At 57.0% G+C, this 16,809-nt stretch overlaps 3 protein-coding genes across 5 annotated transcripts in view; 1 reads left to right on the top strand and 2 right to left on the bottom strand.

Annotated features, from left to right (window-relative positions):
* Ruvbl2 (RuvB like AAA ATPase 2) overlaps nt 1–7,339 on the top strand; it is a 17,753-nt gene extending 10,414 nt beyond the window's left edge. Inside the window, exons 8-16 of the mRNA XM_004646465.2 lie at nt 2,072–2,178; nt 2,269–2,362; nt 2,607–2,730; nt 3,058–3,152; nt 3,246–3,364; nt 6,100–6,219; nt 6,453–6,582; nt 7,023–7,137; nt 7,233–7,339. Of these exons, the coding sequence (XP_004646522.1) occupies nt 2,072–2,178; nt 2,269–2,362; nt 2,607–2,730; nt 3,058–3,152; nt 3,246–3,364; nt 6,100–6,219; nt 6,453–6,582; nt 7,023–7,137; nt 7,233–7,258 (930 nt within the window). The 3' untranslated portion in view covers nt 7,259–7,339. The remainder of the gene's footprint in view (nt 1–2,071; nt 2,179–2,268; nt 2,363–2,606; nt 2,731–3,057; nt 3,153–3,245; nt 3,365–6,099; nt 6,220–6,452; nt 6,583–7,022; nt 7,138–7,232) is intronic.
* A 50-nt stretch (nt 7,340–7,389) lies between these two features.
* Nucleotides 7,390–8,297, bottom strand: Lhb (luteinizing hormone beta polypeptide). Its single transcript, NM_001280877.1, has 3 exons — nt 8,276–8,297; nt 7,861–8,028; nt 7,390–7,673 (listed from the first exon to the last, which is right to left on the bottom strand). The coding sequence occupies exons 1-3, from the start codon at nt 8,282–8,284 to the stop codon at nt 7,431–7,433; spliced, it is 420 nt and encodes a 139-aa protein (NP_001267806.1). The 5' UTR covers nt 8,285–8,297; the 3' UTR covers nt 7,390–7,430.
* A 5,685-nt stretch (nt 8,298–13,982) lies between these two features.
* Nucleotides 13,983–16,808, bottom strand: Ntf4 (neurotrophin 4). 3 transcript variants are annotated; one of them, XM_023706731.1, is made up of 4 exons: nt 16,733–16,808; nt 15,713–15,836; nt 15,393–15,522; nt 13,983–14,866 (listed from the first exon to the last, which is right to left on the bottom strand). In XM_023706731.1, the coding sequence occupies exons 3-4, from the start codon at nt 15,488–15,490 to the stop codon at nt 14,224–14,226; spliced, it is 741 nt and encodes a 246-aa protein (XP_023562499.1). In that variant the 5' UTR covers nt 15,491–15,522; nt 15,713–15,836; nt 16,733–16,808; the 3' UTR covers nt 13,983–14,223. The 3 variants fall into 3 exon arrangements, with proteins under 3 accessions (XP_023562499.1, XP_023562500.1, XP_004646520.1); XM_023706732.1 differs by lacking the exon at nt 16,733–16,808 and adding an exon at nt 16,472–16,596; XM_004646463.2 differs by lacking the exon at nt 15,393–15,522.
* Between the last annotated feature and the right edge of the window lies 1 nt (nt 16,809).

The raw sequence follows: 16,809 nt of genomic DNA, 5'->3' as shown, positions 1-16,809 counted from the left end.
TTTAGACCACTGAGCCATCTCACCAGCCCCTACCTGTAACTCCTTTTTTCTTTGAACTTAGATCATACAATGTGAAATGAACCACTTTTAAGTACAATTCCATAGCCAGCCTTACAGTCACCGTACTGTATGGCCATCACCTCTGTCTGGTTCTAGAACGTTTTCATCCCTATAAAAGAGGGGACCCCCCCCAAAAAAAGAAGGGACCCCCTTACCGGTCACTCCTATTCTTTCCTCCTCTCTGCTCTTCTCTCTCGCACCCACTGCCCACTTCTGGTCTCTGAAACAGCTCTGAGCATTGCATAGAAGCAGAATCATGTGCCGTGTGATCCTCTGTGTCCGCTTCTGTCCTGTGGCATCATGTGTGTGGGGTTTTTTTTGGCAGAACCGGGGATTGAACTCAGGCCCTTGCACTTGCCAGGGAAGCACTTACTGCACTGAGCCGTCTCCCCGGCCCAGTTTTTGTCTTTTTGAGACAGGGTCTCGCTGTGCAGGTGAAGCTGGCCTTGTGTTCACTCTGTAGCCCAGGCTGGTCTCAAACTCTCAATGATCTTCCTGCCTCCGCCTCCCGAGTGCTGGGATTATACGCCTGGCTGCGTTGCATTTTTGAAGTTCATCTGTCGTAGTTCTCCTTTATACATTAAGTTCCAGGTGCTCCTGAGATACTTAAAAGCTTCGTGGGGCCTGCTTGTAGTGCCAGAATTCTGGGAAGCTGAGGCAGGAAGATGGCAAGTTCAAACCCAGCCTTGGGCCGTGGAGCAACTTAGTGAGACACTGATACAAAAAATAAGCAAAGCCTGGGGCTGTAGCTCACTGCAGAGGCCTGCCTGGGTTTAACCCCACTACACACACACACACACACACACACACACACACACACACACACACACACAAAAGACAGACAACTTACAGTGTACTTCAGCCCACTCCACAAACCCTGGTCACCTTCCATTTCTGTCTTTACTGCCCTCCCTTTCAACTCAGTCCTCTTTTCATTTGTAAAAGATCTATTTCATTGCCCTGTTCCAGTTTCTTTTATCTTACTCTTTACATTACTCATACAGGGGCTGGGGAGTTAACTCAGTAGTTTAAGCGCCTGCCTGGCAAGCACGAGATCCCAAATTTGATCCCTGGTGCTGAAAAAAAATCCATGATCCCACTTGTTAATTTTTGAGTGGGCTTGGGAGATAGCTCAGTGGTCTAAGTGCCTGCCTAGCAAGTGCAAGGACCCAGGTTCAATCCCCAGTACCATATGACTTGCCAGCCTCAGAACCCCAGGGCCCTGCCTGTCACTGAAACCAGGTGTGGTGGTGCGCACCTGTTACCTCAGCGTGCTAGGGAGGCTGAGACAGGAGGATTACTATGAGTCCAAGCTGCATAGCAAGACTTGTACAGAATAAATAAATACAGCAGAATAGAACTCCTTTGGGTATAAATACCACATTTTCTGATCCGTTCATCTGTTGATAGACATATAGACTATTTCTAAGATTTAGCTGCATTTGTCCCTTGTTTCTAATGAAAATAGTTGTGTTCTTTTGTTTTGCTTAGAGACAGAGTCTCATGTGGAGCCCAGGCCCGCCTTGAGCTTGCAGCGATCCTCCTGCCTCAGCTTCCAAAGGGCTGGAATGAAGGCATGCACTCAGCTGGAAATAGACTTAACGTATACCTGATTGCCCGTGTTTTTTGCATTATTAGTGCTGGAATGCTGAGCTCGCAGTGTCCTAGGCAAGCTCTCTGCCACTGAGCTATTCCCGCCCCTTTTTATGTCATTCTGAGACAGGGTGTCTCAGAGTTGTCCAGGCTGGACTCAAACTTGGAACCCTTTTGCCTCAGCCTCCTGAGTGGTTGGCGCTCAGGGCGTGCACCGTCTCTCCAGGCTCTGTAGGTGACCTTGGCACGTGTGTGTGTTCTCCGTACATGTGTCCTTCTCGCCAAGAGTCCCCTGTGCTGTGCCCATGATGGAGCTGTGTGAGCAGAGGTTGGGCCAGGGAGCATCCGAGTGACGTCCGTGCCCCCTGAAGTGACGTCCGTGCCCCCCTGAAGCCCTCCCTGGCTGTTGTCCTCTCAGGGCTCCAAGGTGGGCAAACTGACCCTCAAGACTACAGAGATGGAGACCATCTACGACCTGGGCACCAAGATGATCGAGTCACTGACCAAGGACAAGGTCCAGGCTGGGTGAGGCCTGGGGTCCTTGAGGGGGCCAGGGCGTGGGGACCTGGGCCTCTTCCCCCTTCCTCACTTCTGCTCCGACCTGCCCTGTCCCAGGGACGTGATCACCATCGACAAGGCCACTGGCAAGATCTCCAAGCTGGGCCGCTCCTTCACGCGTGCCCGTGACTACGACGCCATGGGCTCCCAGGTGCGCATGGGCACCAGCGTCCCTCACTGCCAGAACCCCGTGTCTCCTTCCGTTATCTCGATGCTGTGTCCCTGGAGTCCCCCTGGGATCTTCCCTGGGATTCTCAGCCTGGCACTGCCACACTGTAGCCCCACGTGGTGTCAGGTCCCTCAGGGTCCATGCCCATCAGTGGTGTTGAGGGACCGTAGCGCGGGCCAGGCAGCGCCCAGCTCCCGCCATCACGCCCGCCCCACTTGCCCCACAGACCAAGTTCGTGCAGTGCCCAGATGGGGAGCTACAGAAGCGCAAGGAGGTGGTGCACACCGTGTCCCTGCATGAGATTGACGTCATCAACTCCCGCACCCAGGGCTTCCTGGCTCTCTTCTCAGGTAAGGCCGCCTGTTCTGGTGCCTTCCTGGGACCACCCGGTCCTTCTGTATCCTGGCTTGGCCTGCCCCTTCCTTAGCCCACCCTCCTCCCACCATTGCTGTCCAAATCTCTCTCTCGTGGTATGTTGAGGACAGCTCCCTGCCCTCTGTTGCCTCTGTGCATCCTCTTTGGGGCCATTTCAGCCACCCCAGCCTTCCTCCTGCCTTGCCCCACTCTCTCAGGGCCTCGCTTCTCTGTCCTGCTCTCCATCACTGTCCTCCACCACTCTGGCTCAGACCAGACCCTGTCTCCTCTGGATTCCCCCATGTGGCCTCTGTCTCCTGTAGGTGACACAGGGGAGATCAAGTCAGAAGTCCGAGAGCAGATCAATGCCAAGGTGGCAGAGTGGCGTGAGGAGGGCAAAGCGGAGATCATTCCCGGGGTGAGTGGATCACCCTACATGAGCAGCCTGAGGGGGGAGGGGTAGTGGGGGTGGGTGGGGGTGCGGAGCTGACGTGTGCCTCACGCTCCACAGGTGCTTTTCATCGATGAGGTGCACATGCTGGATATTGAGAGCTTCTCTTTCCTCAACCGGGCCCTGGAGAGTGACATGGCACCTGTCCTTATCATGGCCACCAACCGGGGCATCACACGGTGAGGCTGCAGCGGCCTCGGCAGGGGTGTGGCCGCAGGGTGAACTGGGTGCCTTGCAGAGTCTAGCTCTGTAGTTCAGGCTGGCCCTGAACCCATCCTGTCGCCAGGCTAACCTGAGAAGCGCGGTGGTCCTCCTGGTGCCGCCTCCTGAGTGCTAGGATTCCAGGCATGTGCCACCGTACCCAGATCCTTTTTTCCTTTTTCTTTCCCCCTGTTTTTTGGGTTTGTTTGTTTGTTTGTTTGTGGAACCGGGCATTGAACTCAGGCCCTTGCGCTTGCCAGGGAAGCGCTTAGTCCACTGAGCCATCTCCCCGGCCCCTTCCCCCTGTGTTTTTAAGTTGTTGTTGTTATTAGTAGTAGTAGTAGTAGTAAATCATTTATTTATTTATTTGGTACAGGGTCTCACTACACCGCCTGCACTTGTAGTGATCCTCCTGTCTCAGCCGGTCCAGTGCTAGGATTATAGGCGTGTGCCACCATGCCTGGTTTCGGTGGCCAGCATGCACACCTGGGGTTCTGGGGCTGGCAAGGCCTGAGGTACTGGGGATCAAACTTGGGGTGCTTAGACCACCCAGCTATCTCCCCAGCCCTTTTTCTGTGTTTTAGTTGAACCCGGGCCTTCGCGTGCTAGGCCAGTTTTCTGCCGCATCTACATTCCAGCCTCCGAAAGAGCGAGCGGTATTCTTTTCTCTTCAGCGAGGCAGCCAGCAGCCCCGTGAGGAAGCCTCCCAGGTCCTGGAGTGCTGCTGGCTGCAGTTTCCAGACTGAGGGCAACACCCCAGGGGGCTGCAGCAAACCCAGAAGGTGCTGAGGGGCGTTTGTTTTAATTTGGAGAGGCTAACGGTGACCCCTGATAGATACTACATAAACTGCTGCACTTACTGAAGTAGCTGGGACCCAAGCACTCTCTCGTTGGAACTCTTTTTTTGGTCTAAAGATACAGTGGACAGATTCAAGTGCCTGCTTATGCAGAGTGAAGCTGCCAGGGTTTGATCCCTGATGTGTTGTGCCAGCCCTGCCCCTGGGGTGAGCTGAGACAGCGATTGAGACTGGGCGCGGTGGTACACGCCTGTAATCACAGCACTCAGGAGGCTGAGGCAGGAGGATCGCCACCAGTTCAAGGCCAGCCTGGGTTACATAGCCAGACCCTATTTCCAAAAATAAAGAATAAAATAATAATAATAATAATAATAATAATAATAATAATAATAATAATGAATAGGCAAACAAGCAGTGGATAAATTCCTGAGACCCAAAGGATGACACCAGGGACCCTACACCTGGTGTTTCTGGCGCACACACCCATCCATGGTCCCGGCTCACCCCTGCCTGCTCATCCATGGTTCTGAACACGGGAGGCAGACAGGAAGTGGAAGGCAGGCAGCCTTGCTGGGCTGGAGTTGGAAGGGTGCTTCTGAAGAATTCCTCACACCTGCTACAGCAGCTCAGGAAGGGCCACCCGTAGCCCTGGTCAGACACATGCTTAGCTTGCTCCTGGCCCAGGTTCTGATTCCTTGGCCCCATTTCCTCAGCCAGCCCAGCACAGCCCAGTGCCTTCCCAGGAGTGTGTGTCTAGAGAGTGGCAGGGCCTGGTAGGGCCTGAAGAGATGTTAAGAGAGATTGCATGGGGCTTTGGGACCTGTGGAGCAGCACCTGGGAACTTCATGGGGCCGCACAGGACAGACATCTTCTGAGGAGGCAGCCAAGACAGCCAGTGCTTGCTGTGTTTGTTTATTGTTTTAAGGCAGGTCACACTAGCCCATCCTCCTTCCTCAGCCTCCCTGGTGCTGTGGGGGTTTCTTTGTTGTTGTTTTGGGGGTTTTGTTTGGTACTGTGATCAAACTCAGGACCTTGCACTTGCCAGACAGGTGCCTATGCCACTAAGCTATCTGCCTAGCCCTATTTTTTTTATTTTTTATTTTTTAAATGTATTTGGTAGACCGGGGAGATGGCTCGGTGGAATAAGCGCTTCCCTAGCAAGCGCAAGAGCCTGAGTTTAATCCCCGGTTCCGCCAAAAAAAATGATAAAATGTATTTGGTATAAGGTTTACAGGGTGTTCAGGGTTCTGCTACATACATCCCACTCGTAGTAATCCTGTTTTCAGCCTCCCAAGCGTTGGGATCACAGGTGCACGTCGCCATGCCCAGTCTCAATTGCCCTCAGCGTGCGCCCCAGGAAGGCGGGGCCGGCACAGCACGCTGGAGATTGAACCCCAGTGACTGCGGCTTTGGTCCACTGAGCTATCTAGCCGGTCCTTGAGACAAGGTCTTGCCAAGTCAGTAAGTTGCCCAGGCTGGGCTAGAATTTGCATCTTCCTGCCTCAGCCTCCCTTCTCAAGGACTAGTCATCAAAGTGTGACCACAGGCTGTCAGCAATGCCTGTGTCCCCAGGAGCAGGATTGCCGATGTCTCCCATTGCCCTCTGCAAGTCAGTTCAGCAGGACTCGGGACAGCTGCAGTCCTTTGCCCTGTGGCAGTCTGTGCAGAAGGCAGGGGACCTTGATCCAGTAATCCTGGACATAGATACCTGGCTCTGAGAGCGCCCCGCAGGGGGCGTGGGAGTGACTAGAGGCTGATGCAGCTATGTGGTGACGCAGCTATCTGTGACGTGAGGTGCCGCTGAAGGTCAAGCCTATGTAGGCCTCTGTGTGGGCCGTGGTAGAGCGCGGGTGGGACGTTTTGGGTGGGACGCCAAGAGCCATCACTGCCTCACAGCATGCCCCCCAACCCCCTAGGATCCGGGGCACCAGTTACCAGAGCCCCCATGGCATCCCCATCGACCTGCTGGACCGGCTGCTGATCATCTCCACCTCACCCTACAGCGAGAAGGACACCAAGCAGATCCTGCGCATTCGGTGCGCAGGCAGTGTGCCAAACTCAGGCATGGGCTGGGCGGGGGCTGGGCTGGGCCAGGCCTGGAGGGCCACTGTAGGGCAAGGCGGGGGTGCCCCTGTGACAGATGGGAGGGAAAGAAGAGGGCCAGGAAACTCAGGTGTTAAGTGTAGCCTCAGTGTGTATGACTCAGAGGTACCCAGGAGGAAGAGGCCAGGGTCCCTGTGCAGCAGCCAGAGCCCCAACCCCACTGTAGGTGTGAGGAGGAGGATGTGGAGATGAGTGAGGACGCCTACACTGTTCTCACCCGCATCGGGCTAGAGACGTCACTGCGCTACGCCATCCAGCTCATCACGGCAGCCAGCCTCGTGTGCCGGAAACGCAAGGTCAGTGCCCAGCCAGGCCCAGCCACACGGCTTCTGGCACTATTGCTAAGCCTGGGGGATGTTTTCTTTGTGTATGTTTGGTTTTCTGAGATAGGGTCTCCAGTGTAGCCCAGGCTGGCCTCTGATTCACTCTAATCCTCCTGTCCCAGCCTCAGGAGCCACCCCCGAGTCTGGGGGATGTTGTCATCCTGTGTCTCCTGGTCGGGCACTTAGGTGCTCCGTGTCTGTTGACCACAAGTTGATGCTAAGTCCATTGCCCAGGTGGAAAGGCTGAGACTGAGGCTGGGCTCACAGCAGGAGGTAGTCAGATAGGATTTGAACCCAGGAGGTCTGGCCTGGGATCTTGTCTTGCCTGCCAGCTCTAACACAGGGGTGGAGTGGGGTGGCACGGGGCTGGGAGGGTCACAGGGCTGACTCCCTTAGACTCCTTACTTCCCCAGGGTGCAGAGGTACAGGTAGATGACATCAAGAGGGTCTACTCGCTCTTCCTGGATGAGTCTCGATCCACGCAGTATATGAAGGAGTACCAGGACGCCTTCCTCTTCAATGAGCTCAGTGAGTGTCCCTGCTGTGTCACCCCCCCACACACACACACACACCTTGTCACCCTCTGGGCTGCCTTGACCAAACTGCCTCCCTTCTTCCTGCAGAAGGGGAAACCATGGACACCTCCTGAGCTGGAAGTCACCCCTCCCCTCCCCTGTTTTCTACAAAATACAGACACTGTGAATTTGTATAAAATGGTTTTTCAGCTGGCCCCACAGTGTGCGTGTTGGTCTTCTGAGCCACAGAGACGCCTAGAGTGCATGCGGGTTGAGAAACCTTTATTGGGAAGGCTTCACCGGTCCTTAGAGGAAGAGTATGCCTGGGAGGTGGGGGAGGTCGCAGGCCAAGGGCTGGGCCCTGGGACCCCCACAGTCTGAGCTGCTGAGGCGACAGGGCCCACAGTGGCAGCTGAGCGCCACAGGGAAGGAGACCACAGGGTCCACACCAGGCGGGCAGCCAGGGAGCCGGATGGACGCAAAGCGCACTTCACGGTAGGTGCACACGGGCTGAGTCCTGGTCGTCGTAGCGGTCTGCAGCACCCGCACCTGGGGACCAGGACAGGGCTGGTGAGCATCTTCAGGGCCCAGGGTCTCATCTGAGCACTCCCTGCTCCTGGGTCCAGATTCTGTGTGTCCAGAACCCTCCACACCTTCCCGCCACCCAGTGCTGCCTGCAGGTCCCCTGCCCAAGCTGCCCCCATCAGGCTAGCATCTGCCCATCCAGGCCACTCACCATGCTGGGACAGTAGCCAGCACAGATGCTGGTGGTGAAAGTCATGCAAACTGGACAGGCCTCCTTCTCTGCAGCCAGGGTGGCGTTGATAGGCCGGCAGAAGGGCCGCAGCAGCCCCCTGGAGGCCCACACCCCGCTCGAGCTCAGCAGCAGCCCCAGCACAAGCCCCTGGGCAAGATCAGTCCCTCAGGTGCTGCAACCTGGTCGCCCCGTCAGCCACCAGCCCAACCCTCTGAGGTCCACCCCACAGCCCAGAGCGCCCTAGTGCCATCATGGGCTTCTCCGCCTTTCCCCTCCTGAGGAAGCCTGCTGGCTGTCATACCCTCTAGAATGAGGACACCTACACCTGTGACACCATTCTGTCCCTTTCTGGTGTGGCCTGGAAGAGGGGAGGCTCTCAAGAGCCTCATCTTACCCGGAGCATCTCTGTTCTTAATGCTGCCCCTACCTTTCTCCCTGGCTTTATACCTGTAGAGTGTGGGGGCGGCAAGGCCACTTGGTGGTGGCAGCAAGCTGGGGTAACCTGGACACTAATCCCCCCGGGGGCGAGAAGCGACAAGGTCGCTGAGGCCCAGCAGCGACTCCAGATCCACCATGGTGAAGGTGACAGAGGTAGAGCCCAAGTTCTGTTAGAGCCACCGGAAGTAGGATGCAAAAGGCCCTGCCCAGATAGGGTGCTGACAGGGGCCCTCTGTGGGTCTCTGCTCTGACCCAGGAAGGTGCTGGGACCACTGGAGAACCCTGGAAGCCACCCATCGCCTGCCAGTTCCACCTTTCTGGGGGACCGTGGCTTAAGAGTCCAGCAACTTCTAGAGGCCTTCGAAGTGCTGTGCTAGGGTAGGGTCCTGTGTGTACCCCGATGCCCTCAGGAGATTCAGACAGCATCACCCCAACACCCAACACTTGTGAAAAGTCAGGGTTCGAGGCGCCCCATCTGAGTGGGCGGGGCCTGGATTTAATGTGGGTTGAGCCCCGCCCCCTTAAGGGGCGTGTTTTTCTGGTGGGCTACAGCTTTGATGGGTTTTTTAAGTGTCCATTCCTTCCAAGGTGGTGGAAGTTTCCAAGGCTCGGTCCCCTCAGATCAGCTCGGGCTCCAGTCTGCCATAGCGTGAAGACTCGGTGCTGTAGGCTTTGGGCACACTGAGGATGCCCGGCAGGGGCTTCCAATGGAGGCCGCCCCAGGGCACTTCCAGCGGGCAGAACCGGTCCAGCCGGCGCAGTGGGTGCGGTGGGGGACGGTAGGACTCCTGAGCCAGGGACAGAGACCCTTGGTGTGGCACGGCCGGTGTCGCCGGGTGAACGCAGGGCAAGCGAGCCAGTTTTGGCCGCTGGGGGCCCGGTCCCCAGCCCCGAGGCATCCCCTTGAAGTTCCAGTAGGTCAGCGCATAGCGGCGAGGGTATCCAGACAGCTCCTCTCTAGGGAAGGGAGGCAGGAGGGGGTTCCTGAGAATAGACCTCTGTTCCGGAGGAATAGACCCCCAAGTCCTGCTTGAATCGGGGACCCCTTAGAAACGGGATGAGGAGACGTGGAATCTGAATTCCTGGGTCCAGAAACTCTTGGGAAGCAGTACAGCGCCAATACTGAAGGAGGCTCCGCCGAGTCCTAGGGCCCCGCCCCCAGGTCTGAGCCTACTCTTGGGTTCTGCGGACTTCCTGACTTAAACCAGGTTGCTGAGGCCCGACACTATGGACAGCTCCGTGGCAGGCGCATGCTTAACACACCAGACCCTGGGTTTGGTCCCCAGCACTGGGATTGTGAGGTGTGTGCTGGAGGTGGGGGAAACTGATCCTAGGGCACCTTGCCTGCTAAGCTAAGCTAACACTGTAGTACTAAATTACATCCCAGTCTTTTTTTTTTTTTTTTTTCTTAATTTGAGACGGTCTCCTTAAGCTACTAAATTGCCCAGGCACGGGGCTGGAGAGATGGCTCAGTGGTCTAAAACACCTACTTGGAACAAGCTTGGCAAAGCACAGGGACCGCGGTTCAATCCTCCAGCACCACATGCCAGCCAGCCGCGCCCCCTGGTGGGCTGAGCTGGCCACACACACACACACACACACACACACTAAATGTTAAAATAAAAAAAAAAATTTAGAAATAAATTGCCCACGCAGGACTCAAACTTCAAATCCTGCCTCAGCCTCTCAAGTAGTTGGATTACAGGGATTTGCTAACCAGGGATTGAACTCAGATCCTTGCGTTTGCCAGTCAAGCGCTTATCCTACTGAGCCATTTCCCCGGCCCCTTGCTACCCTTCTTGAGGCATGCCTTTAATACCCTGACTTGGGTACTAAAGAGGTGGGAACAGGGTCAGAACTTTGGTTCTTGCTACATTCTGGAGTCAAAAGCTAGAGCCATCAGAAAAGGAGTGGGCCCCCACCAGCACAGGCAGGGCTATGCAGGAGGGCTATTCGGAGCAAGGAAGTATGTGGGCTCACTTGGGGTAGAGGCGGAAGTCTCTTGCCGAAGTGGTCAAATAGAGCTGATGTCGGTCCAGGACACCCCGGTTGGATATGGCGACAGGCCAGTCAGCCAGCTCAGGATTCCTTGCCCAGGGGACTAGAGCCTGAGGGCAGTGGAGGGAGGAAGGATGGGCAAGGACAAGGTCACACTGGTTCCAAATCCTGGCTCCCAGACTGGACATCTTTCTTCTACTAGGACAACCCAGTCGGACCCAGACCTCCCACTCGGCCTCCAGGATCCTTCCCAAGCAGTTCCACACCAGGCTACTTTAGCTTCACTGCCCAAAATCTACCCCAATCTTTTTTTTTTTTTTTAACCTGGGATCAAACTCACAACCTAGTGCTTGCCAGACAGGCAACTGAGCTATATCCCCAGCCCTGATCAGTCAAATGAAAGCCCACAACCACAAAACAACGCAGACTTACTACTCCATTCCCAGTCAACTTTGGTTTTGGCACTGGGGACAAATAAACCTTGGGCAGCAATTCTACATTACTACTTCAAGTAAACCTGTGGCACTTCCCACCCCTACTCTACCTGGTAATATTCTACCACCACCCCTAGCCCGGCCTACTCAGCTCAAGGCCCCTGCTTACTCCAAATCCATCCCAGAGCCAGAATTTCGAATTGCAATCTTTTACCGCGGGCTGAGACTGGAAAAGTACAAGCTCCGCCCCAGCTTCCCGCACCTTCCAGATCCCTCAGGCCCTGGCCACACCCCGGGATCTCCACTGGTACCTAACCTCTGTGCCCTCCCACCCTTCCCCGCCTGTGCTCCAGACTGGCTCCTCCTCTCCGACCTGGACCGCACCCCCAGTGCGGTGGTCCGCGAGCTCGCAGATGGCGTCCTGGTCCAGGGTGGGCCAACCCTTGTACTGTGCCTTCGTCTCACTGTCCTGGGGTTTTGCGGTCAGGGGAAGTCGCCAGTGTCTGAGCTGCAGGAAGGCAACAAACCCAGTGACCCAGGGTGAAGTAGGGGACTCGGGTGCAGCCCAAAGCCCCAACTACTACGCAGACTCCCAGAATCCTGGGACTACCTTTTCCTCTAAAGCTTTCATCCCCACTGTCCGCCTGGGGTCTGCAGGCTCTGGGGCCTTGGGCTGTGCGTAAGGCCCGCCGTGGGTCTTGGGCACGTGGGCCGAGCCAGAAGTCGTCTCCCATCTGCTGATGACCTCATCGAAATCCCAGATGTGCAAAGCCTGCCTGGTGGCGGGGGGCAGGGACTCCAAGACTGTGGACTGAGAAGGTGCCACATATCACCTAAGAAGATTCAGTCTTCCCTCTCCAGCCCCTGGTGTCCACGGCCCTTCCCTCCAGCCCAGGACTCCAGGATCTTTCTCTTGCAGACAATGGTCCAAACTCCAAGGCTCTTCTTGGCATCCAGGTTTCTGGGCCCCCGCGCCCCTCCCTCAGCTTCAGGTTTCCTTACCTGTACAGTGGGTGGGGGAAAGGACACAGGTGGGATAATGTGGTGAGCAGTGCCGCTGCTGGTGAGATGCCAGTTGGGCCAGTACCCGGACACATCTCTTTCTGAGGTGGGCGACCACGGGGGGCCAGAGCGAAGAGGTAGGGTCCCACAGGCCATGGTCCCACCTCTACTCGTTGCCGAGCAGGAGTTGGCGTGTTGTTGCTGTTGCCGTGGTGACAGAACCCGCCCACCCTAGTCGCAGCCAATGAAGAGCCGGCAAGCATCTGGATGGACCAAGGCAGAAAGGGACCTAGGGATATTGCAAGGACTGGGCCGCAGACAGATACCGAGGAGAGGTGTATTGGAGACTCGAAGGACAGCAGAAAGAGAAGTCGGGGAAAGAGAAATAGAAAAGAAAGTTTCAGTGAGGGGAACAAGTGTGGGAAGCAGAGAGACAGACAGACAGACGGGGAGCAGGACAGAGACCACACACGCGCGCGCACACACGGGGAGAGAGAGCCTTGAGAAACGCCCACTTTCCTACCTCCCCTGGCCGCCTCCCCCTCTGCCAAGCCTGCCCACCTCGGGTAACGATTTCCAGACATCCCGGAGCTCCCCCTCCCTCCTCAGGCCGCTGGAGCCGCCCCGGCGGCCACCGTTCTGCCTGCCTTTGATTTGGCTGAAGACTTCCACCTGGGCATGGGAGGCGGGCGCGGCCCGGAGAGAACACACAGGGAAATGCTTAGCAAGCAGAGGGGCATGCGCCGCTCACCCGGAAAGAGACACGGGAAGCCAGAGACATAGGAAAGGGCAGAAAAGGAGATGCAGAAATGGAGACAGCAGACCCTGTCAGGAGGGTGGCAGTAGAGGGGCTGTCTAGGGCCTCAAAGCTGGACCCAAAGAGAATGTGTGTGAGTCAGGTGTGGGGACACATGCCTGTAATCCCAGCACTCTAGGAGGCTGGAGCAGGAGGACTGAAAATTCAAGCCTTTGGGCTGGGGAGAAAGCTCAGTAGAATAAGCCTCTGCCCGGTAAGCGCAGGGTCCTGAGTTCAATCCCTGGTACCACAAAGGGGGGGGGGGAGAGGAGAGAGAGAGAGAATATTAAAACTTGGCTTGGAGTGATTTAGGAAGACTGTCTCAAGGTTGAGGGAGCTAGTGATATAGATCACCCAGGGTTCAAACCCCAGTACCAGTTTAAAAAAAAAAAAAGAATATAGGTGTGTGCTGGCAAGAGCTCTAAGCAGGGGCTGGAGAGATGGCTCAGTGGTCTAAAGCACCTACTTGAAACAAGCTTGGCAAAGCACAGGGACCGCAGTTCGATCCCCAGCACCACATGCCAGCCAGACCCGCCCCCTGGTGGGCTGAGCTGGCCACACACACACACAATAAATAAATGTAATAAATAAAAATAAATATTAAAAAAAAAGAGCTCTAAGCAATGCAGAGTGTGGGGACTTCCCTGGTCACCTTCTGGGCTTTGATTTGGCTGAAGACTTCCACCTGGGCATGGGAGGCGGGCACAGCCCGGAGAGAACACGAAGGGAAATGCTTAGCAAGAGGAGGGGCATGCGCTGCTTACCCAGAAGGAGACTCAGGAAGTCAGAGAGGTCAAGATCTCTCTGTACTTCAGCCCTCATTATTCCATCCCCCTCCCCAGTCCAGCCTTCAGGCAGGGGAAACTGAGGACACCTTCTACAGCCTGGCTCATGACCCTGTATTCCATTAAGCCTTCTGGGACCCTTGGTTGGATTTTTGTGGTGCTACTTGAAGCCCATCAGTGTCTAGTGATCCCTGATCACAGGGCACAGAGCGGTTGTGAGAACCTCATGTCTTACTCAAGCTGGACAATTGTAAGGTCAGTTTCCTTCCCAATGTGGTATAAAGATTTCAACAGGGAAGGGAAGGGATAGAAACCTGGTCCAGCTCCCAGCCCAGGACTAAACTCTCCAGTACCCTGAGTTCTTACGATTTCCCCCCCTGCCCCCACTGTGATGGGGAACTAACACCACAGAGCAGAGGACTGTAGTTCAAGCCAGGTGCCCACAGAGTCCAGCTCCCACCGCACCCACTCACTTCCTGACCTGGCCCCTCCTGCCCTCCTCTTCAGGGTATCAAGGCCCTGTGCTCTGAGATTGAGTGGTGTGCAACTTAAAGTTCAGGGCCTCTGATGCTCGATGCACCAGTGCTGATCTGAGAAGTATTGCATTAGGGCTGATAAACAATAACCACACAGTAAATATTAGCCATTGTTATGGTTATAATGTCCATGACTACCCTCAGGTTGCTTCAGAATTCCTACTCATCCTTTAAAACCCCATTTGGGGTTTCATTACACATCCTGCGTGGACTGAGCTTTCAAAATCAGAAAGCCTTGATTTTGTGATCGTTTAAGTTCCCAAACTGAAGCCTCTTTCTTGAGCAGCCAGGCCTCCTCAGGTCCCACAGTGTCCAGTTCTCTTCTAGGTCCGACCAGTTCGTGGGCAGGGGCCTTAAGAGCGGCCAGTTCGGCTGAGGAGCGTGCAGACACAGGCGGTGTCAATTCGAATCCATCGCCAGCCCACACGGCCCTGGGCGTCTGCCGTCAGCGCGCGCACGTAGGACTGCTTGGCCTTACACTCCGACACCCAGTGCCGCCGGTCAACGCCGCGGCAGCCCCCTCCGCCGGCCCCGGGCCCAGCCTCCTCCGCACCATCGGCTTTGCAGCGGGTCTCGAAGAAGTACTGGCGGAGGGGGCTGCCGCCCGCCCCGGGCACCTCGCCCAGCACCTCCACCTCGCGCCCACGCAAATCCACCGCCGTCCTCCGGTCTGTCACCCAGCCGCTCACTGCGTCACACACTGCCAGCTCACCCCTGCGACTCGCGGGGGCCGTCTCGCTCACCCCACGCCGACTGCGGTTAGCTGGGGCACCCGCCGTCTCCCCGAAGGCCCCAGCCTCCAGCAAGAAGAGCAGAGGGGGCCCAGTAGGGGCGCCCCTGGACAGTGCTACTCGGGGGGACAGGAGGTCCCACTCGGGGGCTGGAAATGGGGGCAGTGTGGAGGGTGGGGGGTGGCACCCCACAGGGACACTGGGGAAGAGGGAGAGGAGGAGGATGGGGAGGGAGCAGCAAGGGTGGGGGCGCATCTCTGGGTACCTGCGAATGGAAGGTGGGGCTGGGGTTAGAGTAGTGGGGAAAACACAGAAACAAGTGGGAAGCCCCAGGGCAGCCTGCAGAGCTGGAGGGTCCCTATGTTCTAGGACTCAGGTGAGGTCCAACTTCTAATTAATGATTATCCAATTGCTGTTACTTCATAGACCAGAAAAGGCAAATTACAGGCTCAGAGAGGTTAAGGACTTGTACCAGGTCACACAGCCAGCAAATGAAGAGATAGCAATTGAACTCTGAGGAGCCCAGTTGTGCCCACTGGCCTCAGTCATGCAGAGAAACCCCTCCTGAGTCCTGCAATTTGCTTTTTTTTTTTTTTTTTTTTTTTTCCTGTCTTTTTTGAGACAAGGTCTTGCTATGTAGTTGAGGCTGGCCTTGAGCTCACTTTACAGCCCAGGAACGAGATCTCAACGATCCTCCTGCCTCCAGTGCTGGGATTACAGGCATGCACCATCACACCTGGCTTGTTTGTTTGATTTTTGAGGCAGGGTCTCACTATATAATTCAAGCTGACCTTGAACTCATTATGTAGCCCAGGCTGGCCCTGAACTCCTGGTAGTCCTTCTGCCTCAGCTTCCCAAGTGCTGGGATCACAGCCATAGGTCCACACATCTGGCTTGAATACTGCAATTCTGGAACTCAATCTGGAATTCCAGGGAGACTCATGCTCAGCTCAAAGCTGCCGCTAATAAAGCAAGATGCACCCCCTGTCCTGCAGGGTCTCAGTGTCCCCGGGTGTGAAACCTCCATATGGTGGGGGGAGGGGTGAGTGCCTCCTCTCTACAACGTTTGGGAAGCCCAGGAGGACAGGGAAGCAGCAGGTGGTTACCAGACCTGTCAGCACCTCCTCCACCTCAGAGGGCCAGGGCTGGGGGCCCCCAGGCTCGGTGGGGCCCCAGTAGAGGACACGGGTGGCCCCCTCCTTCCTGACATCCCAGGAGAGGGAGGGGGCAGCCACCTGGGGGAAGAGGGGGACAGACAGGTTACACAGGCGGGTAGGAGCGCCCTGGACCCCGAACACCCCCTCTCCAGAGCTCCCTTGAGAGCGCAGGCACCCGAGATTCCTGTCGAGGCCCCTCCCTGCGCAGGTGATGACTCCGTCTGGGATGGGAAGCAGATGGGGCAGATGGAGGAGGCAGGGAGGGATCGCAGCCCCTCAAACCATTCATCTCACAGACGGGCGGGGCGGGGCTGGCCTGGACACCCGGTTCCCGAGGGCCCGCACTCAGGGAGTCCTGGGTCCCCGGGCTGCTTCCTGGAATGCTCGCTGCTCGCAGGACAGGCCGGGGCCCGCCCGAGACTTGGGCTGCGCATACCTGGGTGGCTGAGCGCCCGGGCTCAGAGAAGGGAAGAGGGGAGGGCGGGGTGTGCGGAGGCGCCGGGCGCCTGACAAGGGCAGGAGTGCGCGGCTCCTCGGACTAGATGTCCTGGTCCCCAGTTACCTCCTTTCTCGGACTAGGTCTCCTGGACCCCAGCTGCCTCCCCTTTCAGGGCCAGGAGCTCAGCCCCCCGCCCCGCCCCGCCCCGCCCCGCCCCGGCAACCACCTCCCTGGGACCAGGAGTCCGGGACCCCAGCGCCCTCTTCCCGCGGACCCTGAAATTCTGGAGCTCCGTCCCTCCGTCCCGGGCACTCAGATGCGGACTCCCTGGGCCCCTTCCACAACAGGGTTCGGGCTGGGGTCTCGGCTTCTGGGTCTCAGCTAGGGGAACGAGTTCCATCTCCGGGACACTTCCCTCCTGCCTCAGTTTCCTCCGCCAAGCTCCGCCCCCGCAGGCCCCGCCCCCGTCCCTCCCTACCCGGGGGCAGGGCGACCCGGCCGGGAATCCCTGGGGAGGCGGCGCGGAGGCCCTCACCTGGGGCGCCCTCGGCTGCGCCCTGGCTGCCCGCGGCGCAGCTCCTCCTCCTCGCGGCTGCCCGGACGCGCGGCCCG

Source organism: Octodon degus, unplaced genomic scaffold, assembly GCF_000260255.1.
Source record: "Octodon degus isolate 3935 unplaced genomic scaffold, OctDeg1.0 scaffold00268, whole genome shotgun sequence".
Taxonomy (NCBI): Eukaryota; Metazoa; Chordata; class Mammalia; order Rodentia; family Octodontidae; genus Octodon; species Octodon degus.
This window is presented reverse-complemented; position numbering and strand designations above follow the sequence as displayed.

Coding starts and splice junctions, on each gene's coding strand:
- Lhb (NM_001280877.1), bottom strand. Junction 7,674..7,860: donor CTGGCTACTGTCCCAGCATG/GTGAGTGGCCTG, acceptor CCTGGTCCCCAG/GTGCGGGTGCTGCAGACCGC.
- Ntf4 (XM_023706731.1), bottom strand. CDS start 15,490: ATGTGTGGACCTATGGCTGTGATCCCAGCACTTGGGAAGCTGAGGCAG. Junction 14,867..15,392: donor GGCTACATAATGAGTTCAAG/GTCAGCTTGAAT, acceptor TTCCATTCGCAG/GTACCCAGAGATGCGCCCCC.